General features: G+C 48.7%; 5 protein-coding genes across 5 annotated transcripts in view, besides 9 other annotated features; 3 read left to right on the top strand and 2 right to left on the bottom strand.

Moving 5' to 3' along the window:
* Positions 1 to 146: 146 nt before the first annotated feature.
* On the bottom strand, positions 147 to 1,820 carry PVX_001730 (hypothetical protein, conserved; the record flags this gene model as incomplete). Its single annotated transcript, XM_001612655.1, has 2 exons — positions 147 to 212; positions 351 to 1,820. 2 exons carry the CDS (start codon positions 1,818 to 1,820, stop codon positions 147 to 149), a joined length of 1,536 nt encoding a protein of 511 aa, XP_001612705.1.
* Positions 1,821 to 3,259: 1,439 nt separating this feature from the next.
* Positions 3,260 to 3,282: a microsatellite.
* A 10-nt stretch (positions 3,283 to 3,292) lies between these two features.
* PVX_001725 (hypothetical protein, conserved) lies at positions 3,293 to 4,720 on the top strand (the record flags this gene model as incomplete). Its single annotated transcript, XM_001612654.1, has 1 exon — positions 3,293 to 4,720. The coding sequence occupies exon 1, from the start codon at positions 3,824 to 3,826 to the stop codon at positions 4,718 to 4,720; it is 897 nt and encodes a 298-aa protein (XP_001612704.1). The 5' UTR covers positions 3,293 to 3,823.
* Positions 4,721 to 5,312: 592 nt separating this feature from the next.
* On the bottom strand, positions 5,313 to 8,603 carry PVX_001720 (DNA polymerase delta catalytic subunit, putative; the record flags this gene model as incomplete). The annotated part of the gene is made up of 1 exon (XM_001612653.1): positions 5,313 to 8,603. The coding sequence occupies one exon, from the start codon at positions 8,601 to 8,603 to the stop codon at positions 5,313 to 5,315; it is 3,291 nt and encodes a 1,096-aa protein (XP_001612703.1).
* Positions 8,604 to 9,977: 1,374 nt separating this feature from the next.
* Positions 9,978 to 9,999: a microsatellite.
* Positions 10,000 to 10,916: 917 nt separating this feature from the next.
* Positions 10,917 to 10,940: a microsatellite.
* Positions 10,941 to 11,267: 327 nt separating this feature from the next.
* Positions 11,268 to 11,294: a microsatellite.
* Positions 11,295 to 11,935: 641 nt separating this feature from the next.
* Positions 11,936 to 12,016: a microsatellite.
* A 13-nt stretch (positions 12,017 to 12,029) lies between these two features.
* Positions 12,030 to 12,129: a microsatellite.
* Positions 12,130 to 12,578: 449 nt separating this feature from the next.
* PVX_001715 (early transcribed membrane protein (ETRAMP)) lies at positions 12,579 to 13,082 on the top strand (the record flags this gene model as incomplete). The annotated part of the gene is made up of 1 exon (XM_001612652.1): positions 12,579 to 13,082. One exon carries the CDS (start codon positions 12,579 to 12,581, stop codon positions 13,080 to 13,082), a length of 504 nt encoding a protein of 167 aa, XP_001612702.1.
* Positions 13,083 to 13,285: 203 nt separating this feature from the next.
* Positions 13,286 to 13,308: a microsatellite.
* Positions 13,309 to 14,074: 766 nt separating this feature from the next.
* Positions 14,075 to 14,102: a microsatellite.
* Positions 14,103 to 15,082: 980 nt separating this feature from the next.
* Positions 15,083 to 15,131: a microsatellite.
* Positions 15,132 to 15,748: 617 nt separating this feature from the next.
* The window catches only part of PVX_001710 (Phist protein (Pf-fam-b)), a gene marked incomplete at both ends in the record, with an annotated part of 1,025 nt that continues 532 nt past the window's right edge, over positions 15,749 to 16,241 (top strand). The window contains 2 exons of the mRNA XM_001612651.1: positions 15,749 to 15,895; positions 16,003 to 16,241. The exon at positions 16,003 to 16,241 is cut by the window's right edge and continues 532 nt beyond it. Coding sequence (XP_001612701.1) covers positions 15,749 to 15,895; positions 16,003 to 16,241 — 386 coding nt within the window. The remainder of the gene's footprint in view (positions 15,896 to 16,002) is intronic.

The following is a 16,241-nucleotide window of genomic DNA, read 5'->3' as shown; positions in this document are numbered from 1 at the left end:
GCTTCCCTGTGACTGCTTCGCCAACTGGCATCTTTTAATTAAAACGTACAAATCGTCTCTATGGATTTTGTAACATTTTGAGTGGGGAGGCAAGTGGTGTGTAGGTGTGGGGAGGTGAAAAAAAAAAGGAAAAGAAGACGACGCGCTCATAGGGCAAGCCTGTTAATCTCGTCCAGTTGATCCTCCAGATAGTCATCACTCCATCGTTTGCTCTGCAAGCGGGAAAGTAAGCGCAAAATAACTTAGCGTGGTGGTGGTCCCCCTATGGAGGGATTAAACTGCAGAATGAGGCATGCCCTCACGTGGAGATGGGCACACACATACTCCTCTCTTTCTACGGGCCTCCTCACCTGCTCTGCGTAAAAGTGCCTATCGTAAGCACCACAGGGTTGGTTGCACCGATCGAGGGCACTCAGGCTGGAGAAGCTTATGTCTGGCCTCTCACGAACAGCAAATTCGTACTCATTTTTATAAAAGAGGAAATAATGAATGATGTCCTTTTTGGTCTCAAGGAGGGAGTTATTCAGGTAGGAGCATTTGAAGGAGTGGTCCGTGTCTTTCACCAGGTAGGAGGTGATCCCATTGAGAGCATCTGGACAGGAAATGAAATTCGCGATGGCATTCGTTTCCATGTTTAATGCTTTTACGAGGAGCTCCGAATCGATGGCAAACTTGAGCTCAGCCAAGCTCACTTCTTCCCTGGTCGTTGGGACTACCTTGTAGCTATTTTGTGTCATCTGATTGTATAGCTTTTTTGTCACTTGGGCTTTTTTGAGTAGCTCCATTTTGTGGGTTCTAAGTAGGTTCATAATTTCAAATGTTAGATGTGCCGCTATAGGTGGCTGCGAGCAGATCTGTTGGTATGTTTTTTCTGCCCAGAGGCGAACCCGTTCATCGGGATGGGTTCTCTTCCTAGATGCATCTAGCTTGGCCATAATTTGCATCAGGGAGGGGTACTTAAAATGGTCGTGAATTATTTCTTCGTAACTTTTTAAGGAGTACATTTTGGGGACTCTCAAAAAATGCTCTTCCAAGAGGAGGTTGGCATCTTGTTCGGACACCTCCAGTTGCGATTCTGATGTGAGTTCCATCAGTTCTAGACACTCTTCTGCTACCCACCTCTTCGTCAAACCGCACCAAATTAGGTCCGCAGATTTGATTGTCTCCCCTGTTAGGGCTAAGTAGAATCCAATGGATCCTCTCAAATTGGCTAGCACGTAGGAGATGCCGCCATACGGCAAAAAGGAGTACCTCAAATTGGTGTAGGAATATGAGGAGTGAAAATACGCAGCGCTGTTGTTGGCCAGGAAGGGTATGAACCCCCCGGAGCCTCGAACGCTGCCGTTACAGTAGACGATGAGTGGCTTTCTATATGAAAAGGTCAGGTAACTTAACTCATTAATGTTGCACAGAATCTTTTTCAAGACATCTGCGTGCTTTTTGTTTTTCCCTTTTTGATGCACCTCCACGATCTTCAACAGGTGGAGTAAATTGTACCCGTGGCTAAAGGACTCGTTGCTGATGGACGTTAGAAAGGTAAACCTTTTTGTAAAATTGATTTCTCCATTTCGTAGCTCCTTATACAACTGGTTAATACATTTTAGGGTCATGTATTTTTCATTTATGAGGATGGCATTCATTCCTACGTTGCTGCGAGTGTACACGCACTCGTTCGGTGATGCTCTGTTGAGGTAATTTGTTTTGTTCGGTTCTTCGTTGTGAATTTGGAGGGGGTCCAGGTATATCTCATCGTCTTTGAAGATGGACGTTCGGATGAGCTTTCTGCCAACGCTCCAGGGGGGGCGGCCCTTGGTGGGCATGCACGGGCGGCAGTGCGCACTGGCGCTTGTGGTGAGGTGTTTGCGGTGGTTGCACATGAGGCGCCGCATTGGGGGGCGGCATTGTGGGGGGATCATTATTGGCGACAGTGTGGTGCGACAGTGTTGGGCAACTTCACTGTGCTGCATTACTGCGCAGTGTTGTTCCCTTCTGGAGAGGGGCCCCTCCCACATGCAGCCTCGCCGTCACGCCTGTCCCGTTTGCAGCACTGCCGTGGTCCTTTCCCCCGCGGAATGACTCTTTCACGTCAGCATGAACACATTTTTGTGAGGCAGCGAATTTAGGGCATATTTTCCCGGTCCCTGATTTTTCCCCCCTTTTCTGCCATTTTTGCGACCCATTTGTGTTTCCTCTCACCGCGGTGGGAGAAAAAAGTTCGACGTTTTTTTCTTTTTTTATGGGAATTATTTTGAAAGGTTCCGCTCGCCGCGCGGTGGGGTATCCCAGTGGAGTATCCCAGTGGGGGAGCGAGTTGCGTGTGCGCATTTGAGAAATTTTGTTGCCGCTTCGGTTGGCTCGTTTGTATGACCCGTTCAGGGAGATCAGAAAAATGCCGACAAAATGTATGACCGTTCAGGCAGTTTTGCAAAAAAGTCCCCATTTTTTCGACAACGTTCACAAAGTGCATGACCCGTTCAGGCAGTTTCGCCCCACGTTTGTGACTTTTTTTTGCGAAGGAGAGAAGCTACACCATGTATTCGAGTTGAACAAACTCAACTGGGGGGGGAGCGGCGGATTGGCGGCGGGTCAGCGGCTAAGACATTTTACCGATCAACGTTGAGCATATTTTTAAACCTATTTTTTCCCCACCGCTGTGTGTAGTTGTTCCCCTTTTGAGACTTTGCGTTGGAGGATGATATGCGCAAATGGGGGGGGGAAGCCATTTCGGGCGAGGTTTGCGAAAGTTTGAGAGGTTAAAATAATGGTGAAAGGGTACCTCCGGGAAATGTACCAAATGTGTTGCGTATGCCAAGTGTGCAACTTTTGTAGCGCCGCAATTTTACGCAGTGACAAATAGGAGAGCCCTGTTAAGGGGCGCGTGGCCGTCTACAACAGCTCACCTGCCAAGTGGGATGCGGTGTGCAGGAACTCCAACTGGCGAGGGGAAGTGTTCCATTTGGGAAATCCCCCAAATGCGGAGAAATAAGTCTGCATATGGCGTAGCATGTTGCGGAGGACATGGCTAACGACGTGATGAGAAAAAAAAAAGAAAAAAAGGTGGTACCTTTCAAGTGTACCCAATAAGAAGTGACAAAAATGTAAAATGAATTTTGCCCACATTTGATGATAATAACTGTGCTGGGGAAAAGCAAATACAAATTTCTTTTTAGCAACAAATTTTGCACGTTTTTCCTTTTCCATGGTCTTTTGCCATCACTGGGGGGAGTATGCAACTGGGTGCGGTGAATTTGTTCCCACATTTTCATCACTTTTTTTTTTTTTTTTTTTTTTTGGAAGACTCCCTTTCACGCTATGCAATTGTATTCTCCCTATTATGGAAGGGCAGGCCGATCGTTTGGGAGCCACCCATATTTTGTTCTTTTCCGTTTTGAAAGCAGATCTTGGTTAGCTGTCACGTGAGAGGTGTGTGTGTGTCCGTCTTACGTATGCACTCGTTTGTCTGCATTTGTCAGCATTTTCGTTTTTGCACTTTTGCGTTTTTTCCTTTCCGTGCTGCGAACTTTTTTGCCTTCGCGTGTACGCGCAGCAATTCATAGAGGTTCCCCCCCCATTAGCTAAATAAAAAAAAGGAGAGTTAAGGCGGACTATTTGTCTTTTGCGAGCTGACCAGGAAGTAGAGTTCGTTCGTTTGAAGTGGCGAGTGAGAGGCACAGTTGTGTTATTTATTTATTTATTTTTTTTGTTTTTGCGACCCGAGTGGGTAGAAGCGCAGCCGTGCAGCCGCAGCGAGTGGAAACATTGAGCGGTGAAACTTGCCACCTGTCCAAGGGGTGAATAATCGTGCGTTGAGCGGAACGCAAAAATGGGGCACCTGAAAAAGTGGAGACTATTCTGCTGCGTGTACCTCTTAGTGGCCGGGATCGGAACGCTGGCCTTGAGGAAGAGCAAAGTTGACGGGGGTGCCATAGGCATACAAGGGAAGGAAAAAAAGGGCCCAGTGGAGAAGGCGAGTGGGGAGGAAGTGAAGAAGAATGGAGCGGAGACAAACCAAACGAGTGTCAAAGTGTGCAGTGGTAGTGACAGCAAAGGTGGCGCAGGGGAGGGGTGCCCAGTGGAGGCGTCAGCAACGAGTGGAGCAGAGCAAACGGGGGAGAAGCAAGACGTGGGGAAGGTGCAAAACGTGGGGAAGGTGCAAAACGTGGAGGTACAAAACGTGGAGGTACAAAACGATGCTTCCAATAAGAAGAGCATTCTAGACAGCGTGGTGATCCCCGAAGATTCCTTCGAAAGCGCGAAAAGCTTGTGCGAGTTTGTTGTTATAAAAAGTGAGCAATTTAAAGCCTTTTGCAAGCAGTCAAATTTGTTTAAAGAAATCCAGCTGCTAAAACAGAAGGACCCGAATCTGTATGCACAGATAGCAGGGGAGTCGTATGAGAACGAAGCTACCTCTAGCTTCCAAGTCCTAAAGGATGAGGGGGATAGGAAAATCGTGATGGAGGACGATAGGCACAATCCGAAGATGTCCATTTTTTTTTTGTTTCAAAAAATGTGCGTTGGGGGGATCCCTCTGGCGTGCACTAACATCCTCAAGGTAGATAACGTGTTCGACGTGAACCAGAGTGGCGGTCAGCTGGGTGGGGGCAGCGCCGGCAAGGCGGAAGCGGAAGACGTGGAAGGCGAAATAACGGGCGCGGCGGAGGAGCAGGCAAGCCAGGGGGCCTCGGAGAGCGTCGCGGACTTGACCGAGGAGGGCAGTTGATAAGGCGGCGAAATGGAGGGGGAGCAAATGGAGGGAAGCAGATGGAGGGTAACCAAATGGACCTCTTCCCCCCCCGCTGAGCAGCACGCACAGCGCGGTGACCCCAAAAGTGTTTTTTTTTTTTTTTGTTTTTCCCCTTCTCCGTGCAAGTGGCAATCACTGCTTTGCACCCTTCTTGAGGGAGGGGGGGCGCTCGTGCCGCACAAGCGCCTCTCTATTTCCCGCTCACTTTTCATTTTTCAAAATTTAGAGTTTCGACTTTAATTAGGCGTTTTCCCTGGTGTGCGCCGATCCGCTGTGCGGGGCGTGGCGCCATCCGCGTGGCGCGCGGGCATGTGCACGCAAGGGGGCTTAAAAATGAAGGGGCATCACCGGGTGCGGCGGTGTAGCGGCGGTGTAGCGGCGATGTAGCGGTGGTGTGAGCTAGCGGTGGTGAGGGGGCAACTTCGCTACGACTTTGCGGTGGAGAAGCTTCCTTTAAAAGCGGGTGGAAAGGGGCGGCAGGTAGCTTCGCGAAGGGGCACTCACGACATCACGTCGTCAAGCCATCACACCATCACACCATCGCACCATCGCACCATCGCGCCGCCCCTCACCAGTCCGCGCGCAGGGCACTGATCTGCTCCTGCACGTTGGCCATGTCCTTCTTAATCTTGGCCCGCCTGTAAAAGATGGGGCAGTCCCGATTCATGCAGATGACCTCGGCGTGGAGGTTCCCCTGGCAGCGCTGGCACTCGGTCCACAGCTGGAAGAACTCGTTCTGCTTGGTTTTGAAGTGATTCATTTTCTGCATGTAGATGGAGAACTCCTTGTTAGCTTTGCAGTGGTTGCAGAGAGGGGGCTTCTTAATAGAGCTGTTGCAGCCGATGCACCTGACGGCCTTCTGTAAAAATTTGGAGAGAGCCGTTTGGCTAGACGTCAGGATAGTTTTATGCCTTGTGTGTTCTCCACAGAAAAGAGAGTCCGAATTTTGCATAATAACTTCAAAAATGCGAGAGAGCGTATTTTTAATTGCATCTAGGTAGTGATTATAATCGATGGCTAGGTTATTGTCTAGGACGTAGAGTGGGTCCTCTGCTCGTTCGTACTGTGCTTGTCCTTTAACCCCTTTAACAATGATGTAGCTGACTCGGTCGCCCACATTGGGAGCCGTGGCGCTGTCCCTTTGCTTTAGCTTCTTCGCAAGCTCCACATGTGGGAGCCTCGTTTCATAGTCCGTTTTGCCCAACGACTTGGTAACGACGAGGAGACTCATATCAATGTTATTGGTGAGGAGGTCCTTGATTTTGCATTTCGTATACTCGATGGCACTTTGTAAATTCTTCTCTATTAGGAGTTTGTTCAAAACGGTCTCCATCATCTGTTGAATCAAAATGCAAAAGTCTCTCCGGACAGTCTCTATCCCTTTGCAGTCCATTTTGTCGTGCCTTTCTGGGGTAGTGTAGAGCAGTCCTGCGTATCTTTTTTTGTTCAGCAGGAGGTAGGGGCAGTATACCTTTTCAAATTCGAGCTTTATGGGGTGCAGAAATTCTTTGCTTATCCTTTGAGCTGCGTCTTTCCCTAATGCCATGGCCTCGGCAATGTTGTTGGTGCCAAATTTGACCATCACCGAGTCTGTGTCTCCATAGACCACCGTGGAGTTGTGTTCGAATCCGTTGCTCTTGCTGTAGTATTTCTCTACCGTTTCTTTCGTCTTATCGATCATACACCTTCCGAGGGTGGTGATGGAGACTGCCACTTCAAGACAGGGGAGTTGCCCTCCGGAGGCGGCTCCCGTGTACCCGTAAACGGAGTTGGCCGATATTTTAAGAGCTAGCTGCCTTCCATTAAGCACCATTTTGGTAATTTTGTTTTGCTCATTTTTGATGAGCAGTTTGACCTTTTTCCTCGCGTCTATTAGCTCCTCCACAATTAGGGGGAGGATCCCCTTCTTGACGGACCGCTTCACAAATTTGATGTTGCTTTTGCCTTGAATGGAGGTGACGTCTTCCTGTTTGAGTCCCTCAATCTCTGCGTTGTTCTTGACCAGCGTGGAGTAGCAGAGGTTGTGGGCTATCATGATGGACGGGTATAGCGAGGCAAAATCGAGCGTCGAAATGGGTTCTATGTAGTACCCTTTGATGGGTTCTAAAACGGTAGCTCCTTCGTACTTTTCATTGCTTCCAGATTTGATGTACGTACTGGGGATGACGTAATTTAACTCTTTACATTTGCGGTAAAGCTGTGAAGTGACTTTGATTTGCTGGCCCCTGGTGAGGAGGTACACGAAGGGGGTCCCAGTAACTCTTGCCATTTCTACGTAGTTATATATGAAGAGCAGCTTGTCTATCAAGCGGAGGGGGAGAATCCCATCCTTTATGCAATACGTGGCGATTCTTTTTCTGGACTCTGGGCTTTCATTTTGCAAATCATTCATGATGCTGTAGTGAACGTCTTCCTTCTGCTCCTTTAGAAATTCGAAGGAGACATAATTGAGGGTGTAGGACTTTAACTTGTAGTCCCTCTTTATAAGGTCGTAGACGTCAAACTGGATCCTCCCGTTGATGTTAATTTCCTTCGTCTCATGGGTCCCAAACTGTTTGGAGGAGAAGCTAGACTCCTTGACGACGCTGCTGATGCTTTTTATCCTCCCCAGCATTTTGAGCTTCTTCAAATTGAGGGCAGTGCCTCTGTTGAGGATGTAGGGCAGATCAAAATTGATGATATTGTAACCTGTAAGGAAGTCCGGGTCTAGCCTTGTTATAAACTCGCTCCATGCATCTAGTAGCGTCTTCTCGTCGTGAAACCAGATGACGTTAGAACCCGGGATGCTGGCACACTCCTTTAGAGTGAAAATAAATTTGGAGCACTTTCCAATGGGGTCTCCTTGAAAGTAAAGTATAGACGAAATTTGTATAATGGGGTCGTTTTTCGCTTCCGGGAACCCCTTTCCATCCAGCTTGATGCACTCAATGTCAAAGGATAAGACTCTCAGTCTGGGGATCTGCTGGTACTCCCCTTCCAACAACATGGGTTCTACGTGTTCGTATGAGATGTCAATTTCGAGGGAGCAGTTGGATACCTTTTTATGTCTCGGCCGAATGTGAAAGAGCTTCTTCTTGCAGAGCAGCCAAGAAGAACCGGTGATCTTCTTATCAATTAGGTAGCGAAGGATGAATGGCAAGTTCGCTTCGTACACGATTCCACCGATGCTTTTGTTATTTACTTTAACGATTCCTTCGAAGAATTTCTTCAAACTGGGAACCATCTTAGGTAGCAAGACGGTGATCTTTAGGAAGTCCCTTTTCCCATCCCGCTTATAATACATGAGACTCTCCGTTTGCACAATTTCAATGTGCAGAATTTTTTGGTCATATATTTTATACTGGCTGTTGGCATTCAAACTGTCATTCATCATGACCTCCAGCTTTTGCAAGTCCTCCTGGTCGAAGCCGCTCGGCATCTCTACGTAGAAATAGGGGAAGAAGTTATGCACATTCACGAGGACACTATACCCATCGTTCGTCACTGTGTAGATGCGGATCACCGGCACGGAGACGTAGTTCTTCTCGTTGCTTTGCAGTAACGGTTTGTAGGGGGAGAAAATGCTTGTTAGGGCACTTCCGTTGGGGGTCCCATCATTGGTGAAGACCATGCTCTTGAAGATGCTCTCCACTGTGTATTCTATGTCTATTTGGAAAAGGATCAAGTCGCTTTGGTTGCTTATTTGCACCACTCCGTTGGCGTCGTAGGGACTTGGCCGTTCGTACGTCGCCAGCAGCTGGTTAAACTCCTCGATCACCACGTTTTCCGGCAGCTGGTTGTTCTTCTCCCGCTTCAGCTTCTCGTGCAGCATCCCGTAGGGGATCACGCTGGTGAAGGGGCACTTCTTCATGCTCTCCATGGTGGAGCGGCGAGGGTGAAGAGGCAGCGGTTGGCGGTGCGAAGGGGAAGCGGCGAGGGGGAAGAGGAAGCGGTTGGCGCTGAGCCCTGCGTGGAGCACTTCCACTTCTACACTCGCACAATGTGTGCAATTCGCGTGGGGGGTAGGGCGCTTCTTCTATTGGGCCGTTCAGCGGGGGGCCGGACGGGCGCAGAATTGGTCTTTTCGCCTCCGCGTCCCCGGGGCAGCCGCGGGTCAGCGGCGAATTAGGGGAGCGAACAGGAGGGGTGGGCCCTTGGGCGATTCATTCTGTTGGCATAAGCAGCTATTGCGATTGCACACATTGGCACTGCGAAGGCATTACGATTGCATTCCGTTGACACTGCGTAGCCACGTTCACCTTAACATCTCGGTCGCCATCACACAACCAGCGTGCGGCAAACGGTTAAGCGCAAAAAAAAGGGTACACTTGAAGGAGATGATATCCTTTATTTTTCCTCCTCTGTTTGGCCATATATCTCCGCTTCACCTTTGGAAAAACGGATTTAAAAAAAAATGAGGTGTTTCCTCAATTGGGGAAGGGGCAGAAGCGGGAAGGAAAAGCCGCGTTGGGTGGGAGGGGCTCCTTGTGCTCGAGAAAAAGGGCAGAAGCGGAAGGGCTATTTTTTTTTTTTTTTTTTTTTTCATGCCTCTTTCCTACTTAACTGTTTTTTTTTTTTTTTTTTTTCCTCCTTTAAATGGCTTTCCTGAGCACGGGGGTGAACACAGCGCGGTACACATGCTATCACAAGAGCGTGTATGCGGAGTCTGGTGTGGGCGGACCTCCGAGGAGCGGAAGGTAACTGGTGAAAGATGCCCGGGGAGTTCCTCTACTGGGGTAACTTTTCTCTTTCCCCTTCGCGAAAGTGCATGTGCATTTTTTTTTTTTGTCTCATTTATTTTTAATGAAAATGCGCGAAGGGGGCTTTGGGATGTGTGGGCAGAGCATCTCTCGGGTGTCCCCCCATCGAGGAGATGCGCAGAAGATGCAGAGAGGATGCAGAGAGGATGCAGAGAAGATGCAGAGAAGATGCAGAGAAGATGCAGAGAACGTGCATCTCTGGGGGACTCAACGTGTGTACCTGCGTGGATATCCTTTCGCGCAGATCCTCACGGGGAAGGTGACCATCCTCCCAGGGTTGCTCATCACAGGGGTGACTTTTTTTCCGCCCCTGTTGCGTGTAATCCGCTTGGAGCTTCCGGACAAGCGGAGGAAAGTGCCAACGCCAGGATGGTTAGCAGCGAAATGGACGAAGAGGTGAACCTGCTCAGCATTAACGTGCACAAAATGGAACCTGCGCAGGGGGTCATCTTTTTGGAGACTTCCCTTTTGTTATAATAATTGTGTGGACTTGCACGTTGCGGGAAAAAAAAAAAAAAAAAAAAAATGAGGAGTGACCGATGGGGCGCAGTCCCCCCTTCTACCTCTTTCCACTTTAAATTTCCACCAAGGTGTTCCTTTTATTTGGCGTTGTTTTTCCGTTGTTTACGCGACACGTTTGTTCGCCTTCGAAGGAGACCCAGCTGACGCAGCTCCCATTCGGGCATGCATTACGCGAAGGATATATCCACAGGGGGGTTTTAAAACGGTTGTTTTTACAACGGGTGTATAATTTGGCGCGAGTATACCATAGGGAACGCAGGAAAGCTTCACTTTTGTGTGCATTTTAATTTTTTTCCTTTTCCCTTTGCGAAGCGCGTTTGGCAGTATGTGGCTGCTTATGATTGTCCGCCTTTTTTGCGAATAGCGGTAATGGAGACCCCCTTTTCGGAGGTGGACATGCACAGAGGGGAGAGGCAACTCGGGGGTCTGCCCATGCAGCTGAGCAGGCGTAACGAAAGCGATGTGGTGTTTGTTTAGCTCGTTTGTATAATGCGAGGAAAAGGGGGTACGCGGTGTACAGGCGCATTGGAGGGGCTTTTCCCCTTGGATGGGGGAACTGACTGATGACACGTCCAGCACTTGGTATGCTGCGTGTGGACGCATGAGGAGGTAAGAAAAAAATTCGCCGATGGTGGCTATCGCAGCTATGGTAATGGTCTGTTTTTCCTTCTTTTCTCTTTTCCCATCGCGAGATTTTAAGGGGCCCCCCTGCGCGCTGCATGCATGTGTGGGAGATCGTGGGAGGGGCCATTTTTGCGCCTCGCTGCGAGCGTTTATGCTACAAGGAGAGCATTTCAATGAGGAATTTTTTTATTTCGCATACCTCTCCGTTGCCCTTTTGTTATTCCACGGGAGGATGCACATATGTGCCTATATGGGTATGCGCACGCTCAGGCTCAGGTTTGTTCTGTCCGTTCCCTATTTTTTTTTTTTTTTTTTTTTTTTGCAATGAGGGGAACGCAGTTCGACGTGGGGCCACTCCCCGTGCAGCAGTTCGCATTTGGCATGTTACATGTGACATGTGGAAGGGGGGGAGGTCGCTCTGCCCCTGCGGTTGGTCGTTCGAGAAGAAAGTGACCACTTTGATGAAGGTCAAAGGGGAGTGGCGCCTTTTTTGCGTAAATGCAAATGCATGCAGGGGGAGGCAGTTTGGCCGCTTCCACGCAGTGGGTAGAGCCCCCAAGTGGGCGTAAAAGTGGTGAAGAAATGCTTCCCTTAGGGAGTCACTGAATGGTGGGGTGAAATTCACCTGACCGTGCATGCAAAATGGGGAAAAAAAAAAAAAAAAAAAAAAAAAAAGCTAGCTGACGAGCTATCGGATGAGCATACTACGATATTGGCACATCAGCAGATTGACCAGGTGACGAGGGGGAAGAAAAAAAAATGCACGTAGACCCCCTCATGCACCTGTCTTTAGGCAAAATTAGCCATCCACAAACACACTGAGCGAAATTGCATGCGCGAAAAAACTGCATGCCACATGAAAACAGTGGAAGACGCACGACATGCTTTAGTGGTTCTACACCAGTTGCACATGCGTTGTTCGCCAGAGTGGCAATGTTATTTGGGGAGGGGGAGGAGCCCCCCTTCTCTTCTTTTCACCGTTGGTGAGGAGATGTTGTCTCATGTTGAGGATCTCTCCCCCCAGCCACTGTAAGGGGTAAGCAAGGCGGTAAACAAGGCGGTAAACAAGGAGGCAAACGAGGCAACCAAAGAGGCAAATACACATGCCTACCCTCGGCTCTTCCCCCTTTTGCGCGTATGCACACCCTGCATGTGGTTTTGCTTCCCTGCGCGCCTATCTGGGCTGCACTTAGTGGTCTTGCAGTTGTGCCCCGCCCCGTGGACGCGCCTTGGCTGCGCCCCGCCGTTCGGTTTGCTTTGTATTTTGCATTTTCGGCTTGAGGTGTTGTTTTGAAAGGAATGCAAAAGGTGAGTCAAAAAATGAAAATATAAAAATAAAAAAATAAAATAAATGAAAAAAAAAAAAATAAAAAAAAAAATAAAATTACAAATTAAAAACAAGCTAAGAACAAATTAAGAACAAATTAAAAACAAATTAAAAACAAATTAAAAACAATTAAAAACAATTAAAAACAATTAAATCGAATTAACACAAATTAACGCAAATTAACGCGACTTCCCTCATTTTTGCCATTTCCCCCCCCTTGCACGTTTTTCCATTTGCCCAGTTTGTTCCCTCTACATTGCAGCTGCTTCGCCTTCGTTGCAACCGCTCTTTTCGATCTCCCCTTTTTCCTATAAAAATTACGCGTACCTTCACTTTGGCTCCCACTTTTGGGAATTTTTTTCCAAAGGAGTTTTTGTATACCAAAGTGTGCCCCTGAAGAACGGCATTTCGCCCCTGCCGATTTCGCTTCTTCGTTGAAACTGTCCCTTGTTGGAGTCAGCACATCGCGTAGCAGATCGTTTAGCAGATTGATTAGCACACCGCTTTGCCCGTCAAGGAGAAAGCACAATCGCAACGGTGGAAGCAACACCCCCCTACACATAGCAGAAGCGTAGTGAACAAACACAGTTCTTCCTAGCAGCACCACCGCGCTGAAAACGAAATGAAGATTGCCAAGCTGCTCGCCCTTTTCGCCATTCTACCCATTGTATGCTTGTTGGGGCAGGAGGAAGTGAAGGCCGTCTCCCCGAGTGATAAGCTGAAGAAGGACGATTTGGATGTGGACGACAGAATTAGAAGGCTTTTGCAGAAGAGAAAGCTAATAATGCTGTCTGTCATTGCGGCGACGGTACTGGCTGCGGGGGGAATACTCGGTGGAGTGGGCTATGGCATCGTGAAGCATCGTAAGAAAGCGCGCATGGAAATGGATGAGCCATTTACAGATTTGGGTGAACCTATTCAGATTAAGAAAGAGACGAACCCTTTTAAAATGACCTCGGAGACATTAAAACCCGAAGTTATAGTCACTACCCAGAGGGCTACCGGACAAATGTCCAGACCCAGTGTCATAGGAGAAGATGTTGACGGTGATACAGGTGAGAATTTGGGGGATTCATTCTTCGATAAGTCATTCAAACCCAATGTTATGGGATCTCCCATTATATAAAGCGTGCCGTCTACGCCGCAGGTGCGTCCGTGCCTGTGTGGATAATGGGAGATCCCGGTGCATGGTCCCATTGGTAAAAAAAAAGAGAGAAAAATGAGAGAAAAAAGAGAGGAAAAAAAAAGAAAAAAAAGAAAAAAAAGAAGAAGAAGAAGAAGAAAAGGTGATAAATGGAAGACAAAACAACGCTTCACATCACACCATCTCTACTTCAAATTTTTTTTTTTTTTTTTTTTTTTGGGGGGCTGCCAATGGGTTTGGATCACTTGTCTTTATTACTCCCTTGTACAATTACCAATGTGTTTATGCCTTTATTTTTTTTTGAAAAAATTTTAGAAGAATTAATGGAGAGATTGATAGACGAGATTGGCCAAGACGCAGGTGAAGAGATCGTAGATGAGGTAGGCGAGGAGTTGACGGACTGACCTGCTCAGAGAAGTGCACGAGAAATGTGCAGACGCAACCCCGTCGAGGAAAAAAAAAATAAACATAAACATAAACACGTTAGACTGGACGAAAGCCTTTCCAGGCTTCCCGCGCGAGGAAGTGGTGCAGTGGTGGGTACCGATGGGCCAACTTGAAGAGGAAGAACTGTACAGATAGATGGGCGCAAACGACGCAGCTGCGTGGACCCACTTGCACTCGTTGCCCGCCGCGGTCTCCGCTCTAACGCTTCTCCACCGCTGAATCCTGTGGCTTGCGGGTTTCCTTTTCCATAGAGAGCGTTTTTAAGAGGAACGAAGTTTTTTTTTGCATTTCGGTGGAGTGGCGCCGGCCGGTCCGCAGTTCCGCAGTTCCGCGGTGTTAAGCGATTGCCCGGCTGGGTGGTCTCTTTTGTGGCTGACTGCCAGACAGTTAAGCGATTGCCGGCTGGGAGGTCCTTTTCCTGCCTGACTGCCGCACCGCTTCACCTCCCCCCCCTCCCAGTTTTGTACCATTTTTGTGATCGTCCGTTAACCCGTCCGTATGTATCATCACAGTACGTACATATAGAGAGTGTGCCCGTTTTTTTTTTTTTTTTTTTCCCTTTTTTACCTTACGCTCGTGCGCCAGTACTGAGCAGCGAACATAAAAACAACTTTAGAGAGCGCATAAATGGAAAGTGTATAAAAAAGGAGAGGTGCACGCTGTAGGTAGGAGTCTCCAACTGAGGTTATCCCAATGAAAGGAAAAAAAAAAAAAAAAATATGCCGTTCAAAGGGGGAGACAAAAGATTAGGTCTCTCCATCCCTTCGTTCAAGTCAAATTAAAAGGAACCCCTGAGCAGTTGAAAGGTGTCGTCATTTTATACCATGGCGTGGCAGCGAAAAAGGCGACGAATGCATGACGGCACGACTGCATCACTGCATGCGTGCATGTGTTGTGGGGAGAGAAGCCCCTCCTCGGGAGAAAACACCGCCAGAGGTAGGAAATAAAAACGCGTGCTGTGGCGCTCCTAACTGGTTGCATCGAAACAGTGCAAGTCGGCGAAGGGGGAAAAGGGTTCGATTTCTTTGCTCTCAATTTGGGTGAATGGAGAGAAGCAAAAAAGGAGAGTTGCATTTCGCTGTTAAGTGGCAAACCGTTGGAAAAAAAAAAAGGCGAAGGGGACGGCGAAGGGGACGGCGAAGGGGAGGGCTCAATTCCCACAGCGTTCTTGTTGGGAGATAAGGAGGAACGAACGGGATAGTCCCGCTGCATGTAAAAGTTATATTCGGCGAGAAGTGCTTCCCTTTTGGAGTAGCTTTTCACTCGGTATGCTCTCCGAGGGACGCTAACAATATATATACCACGGTGCATTTTCCACCGTGGGATGAATAGAACGACGAGAGGTGACTCTGCTGCGAGGGAATGAGGTGGAAGCACTCCAGGAAGGTGAGCGGCTTTTGTGTTTCTTTTTTTTTCTTTTCCCTTCTTGGGGTCGTCATCGTTAGAAGTGCCTCACTGCGTACAGGTGGATGCACGGGGGTTGTTCGTTTTTAAATTTTAATGTGACCTTCTCAGCACAAGCTGGGCATGCAGCAGTCGTCACACTTTATTATTTATTTTTTTTTTTATTATTTTATTATTTTTTTTTATTTTTTCCTAACGCGGGGAAACCATCCCACTAGAGAGAGAAGAACGGAGGGGAAATAAATAGCAACCTAATTAGAAAGCGTGCTAAGTGGAAGAAAAAAAAAAAAAAAACGAAGGGGTGAAAAAGGAAATCATTCGGCATCCCTGAGAGAAGATCCCTCTCGCACGAAGCGTCAGCCTAAGGCTCGTTTTGGTCGCTCTAGTGTACTCCTTCTTGGGTGGCGAAAAAAGGTGGCAAGCCCGAGGGCATTTTCCACGGCGAGCGCTCACAAGGATTGCTTGCTCGTGCAGCTGCTACTGTGCAGGTGCGGGTGAAGCAGCGGTCGAGCCGGCGCAGTCAGGAGGGAGATATACACAGGGGCGCTCGCCTACGCGGTTAGGTACGCGGTTAGATGCGCGGTTATCTACGCCGCTGCTACGCTGCTACCTCGTTGCCTGCGTGCCCCCCCGTGGAAGCCCCACTTTATGCAGCCGAGGAGAGGAACTTCTTCCCCGGAGTCGCCCCCGACTCGTCGGCACATGAGCAAACAAACAGCTACCTACTGAGGTAGATGCGTCGCTAGATAGGTGCATACCGCCTTACGTGTGTTCTGCCTCCCTAGCCTGTCAAAAGCATGAAATTTCGCTTCCGCCCCAAGTGCGCGTCTGGCAGCGGGGAGGGCTTCACGCCAAGTCGCCTTCTCCCCCTGCTGAAGGTGATTCTACTGGCGCTCTTCTATGTGCTCCTCCAGGTGGGTGAAAGGGAGGTTGATGAAAGGGAGGTGGGGCTGACGTATATAGCCACCCAGATTGTGTGCCTTCCTCCCATGTGCATCAAATTGCGGCTGCTCTGAGCAGGCATAGACATAATGCAGCGCGCTTTAGAAAGAGGGCCCTTCTTATTCCCCCTTCATATTCTCCCCATCTTACTGCCCCTTCGCAGGATGAGCAACCCTCCGAGGGAGCACCCGGTGGGAAGACCCCCCGAGTGGTAACCTACCGAATGATGTCGCACCGAATCAGGACATACCGATTGAGGAGCCACCGAATGAGGAACCTAGACGATGTGTCCAGGAAAGGAATAAGAGGCTGCATGGATGCAGAAACAATACAGTGGGTAAAAAATGA

The sequence above is a fragment of the Plasmodium vivax genome, chromosome 6 (genome assembly GCF_000002415.2).
Source record: "Plasmodium vivax chromosome 6, whole genome shotgun sequence".
Taxonomy (NCBI): domain Eukaryota; phylum Apicomplexa; class Aconoidasida; order Haemosporida; family Plasmodiidae; genus Plasmodium; species Plasmodium vivax.
This window is presented reverse-complemented; position numbering and strand designations above follow the sequence as displayed.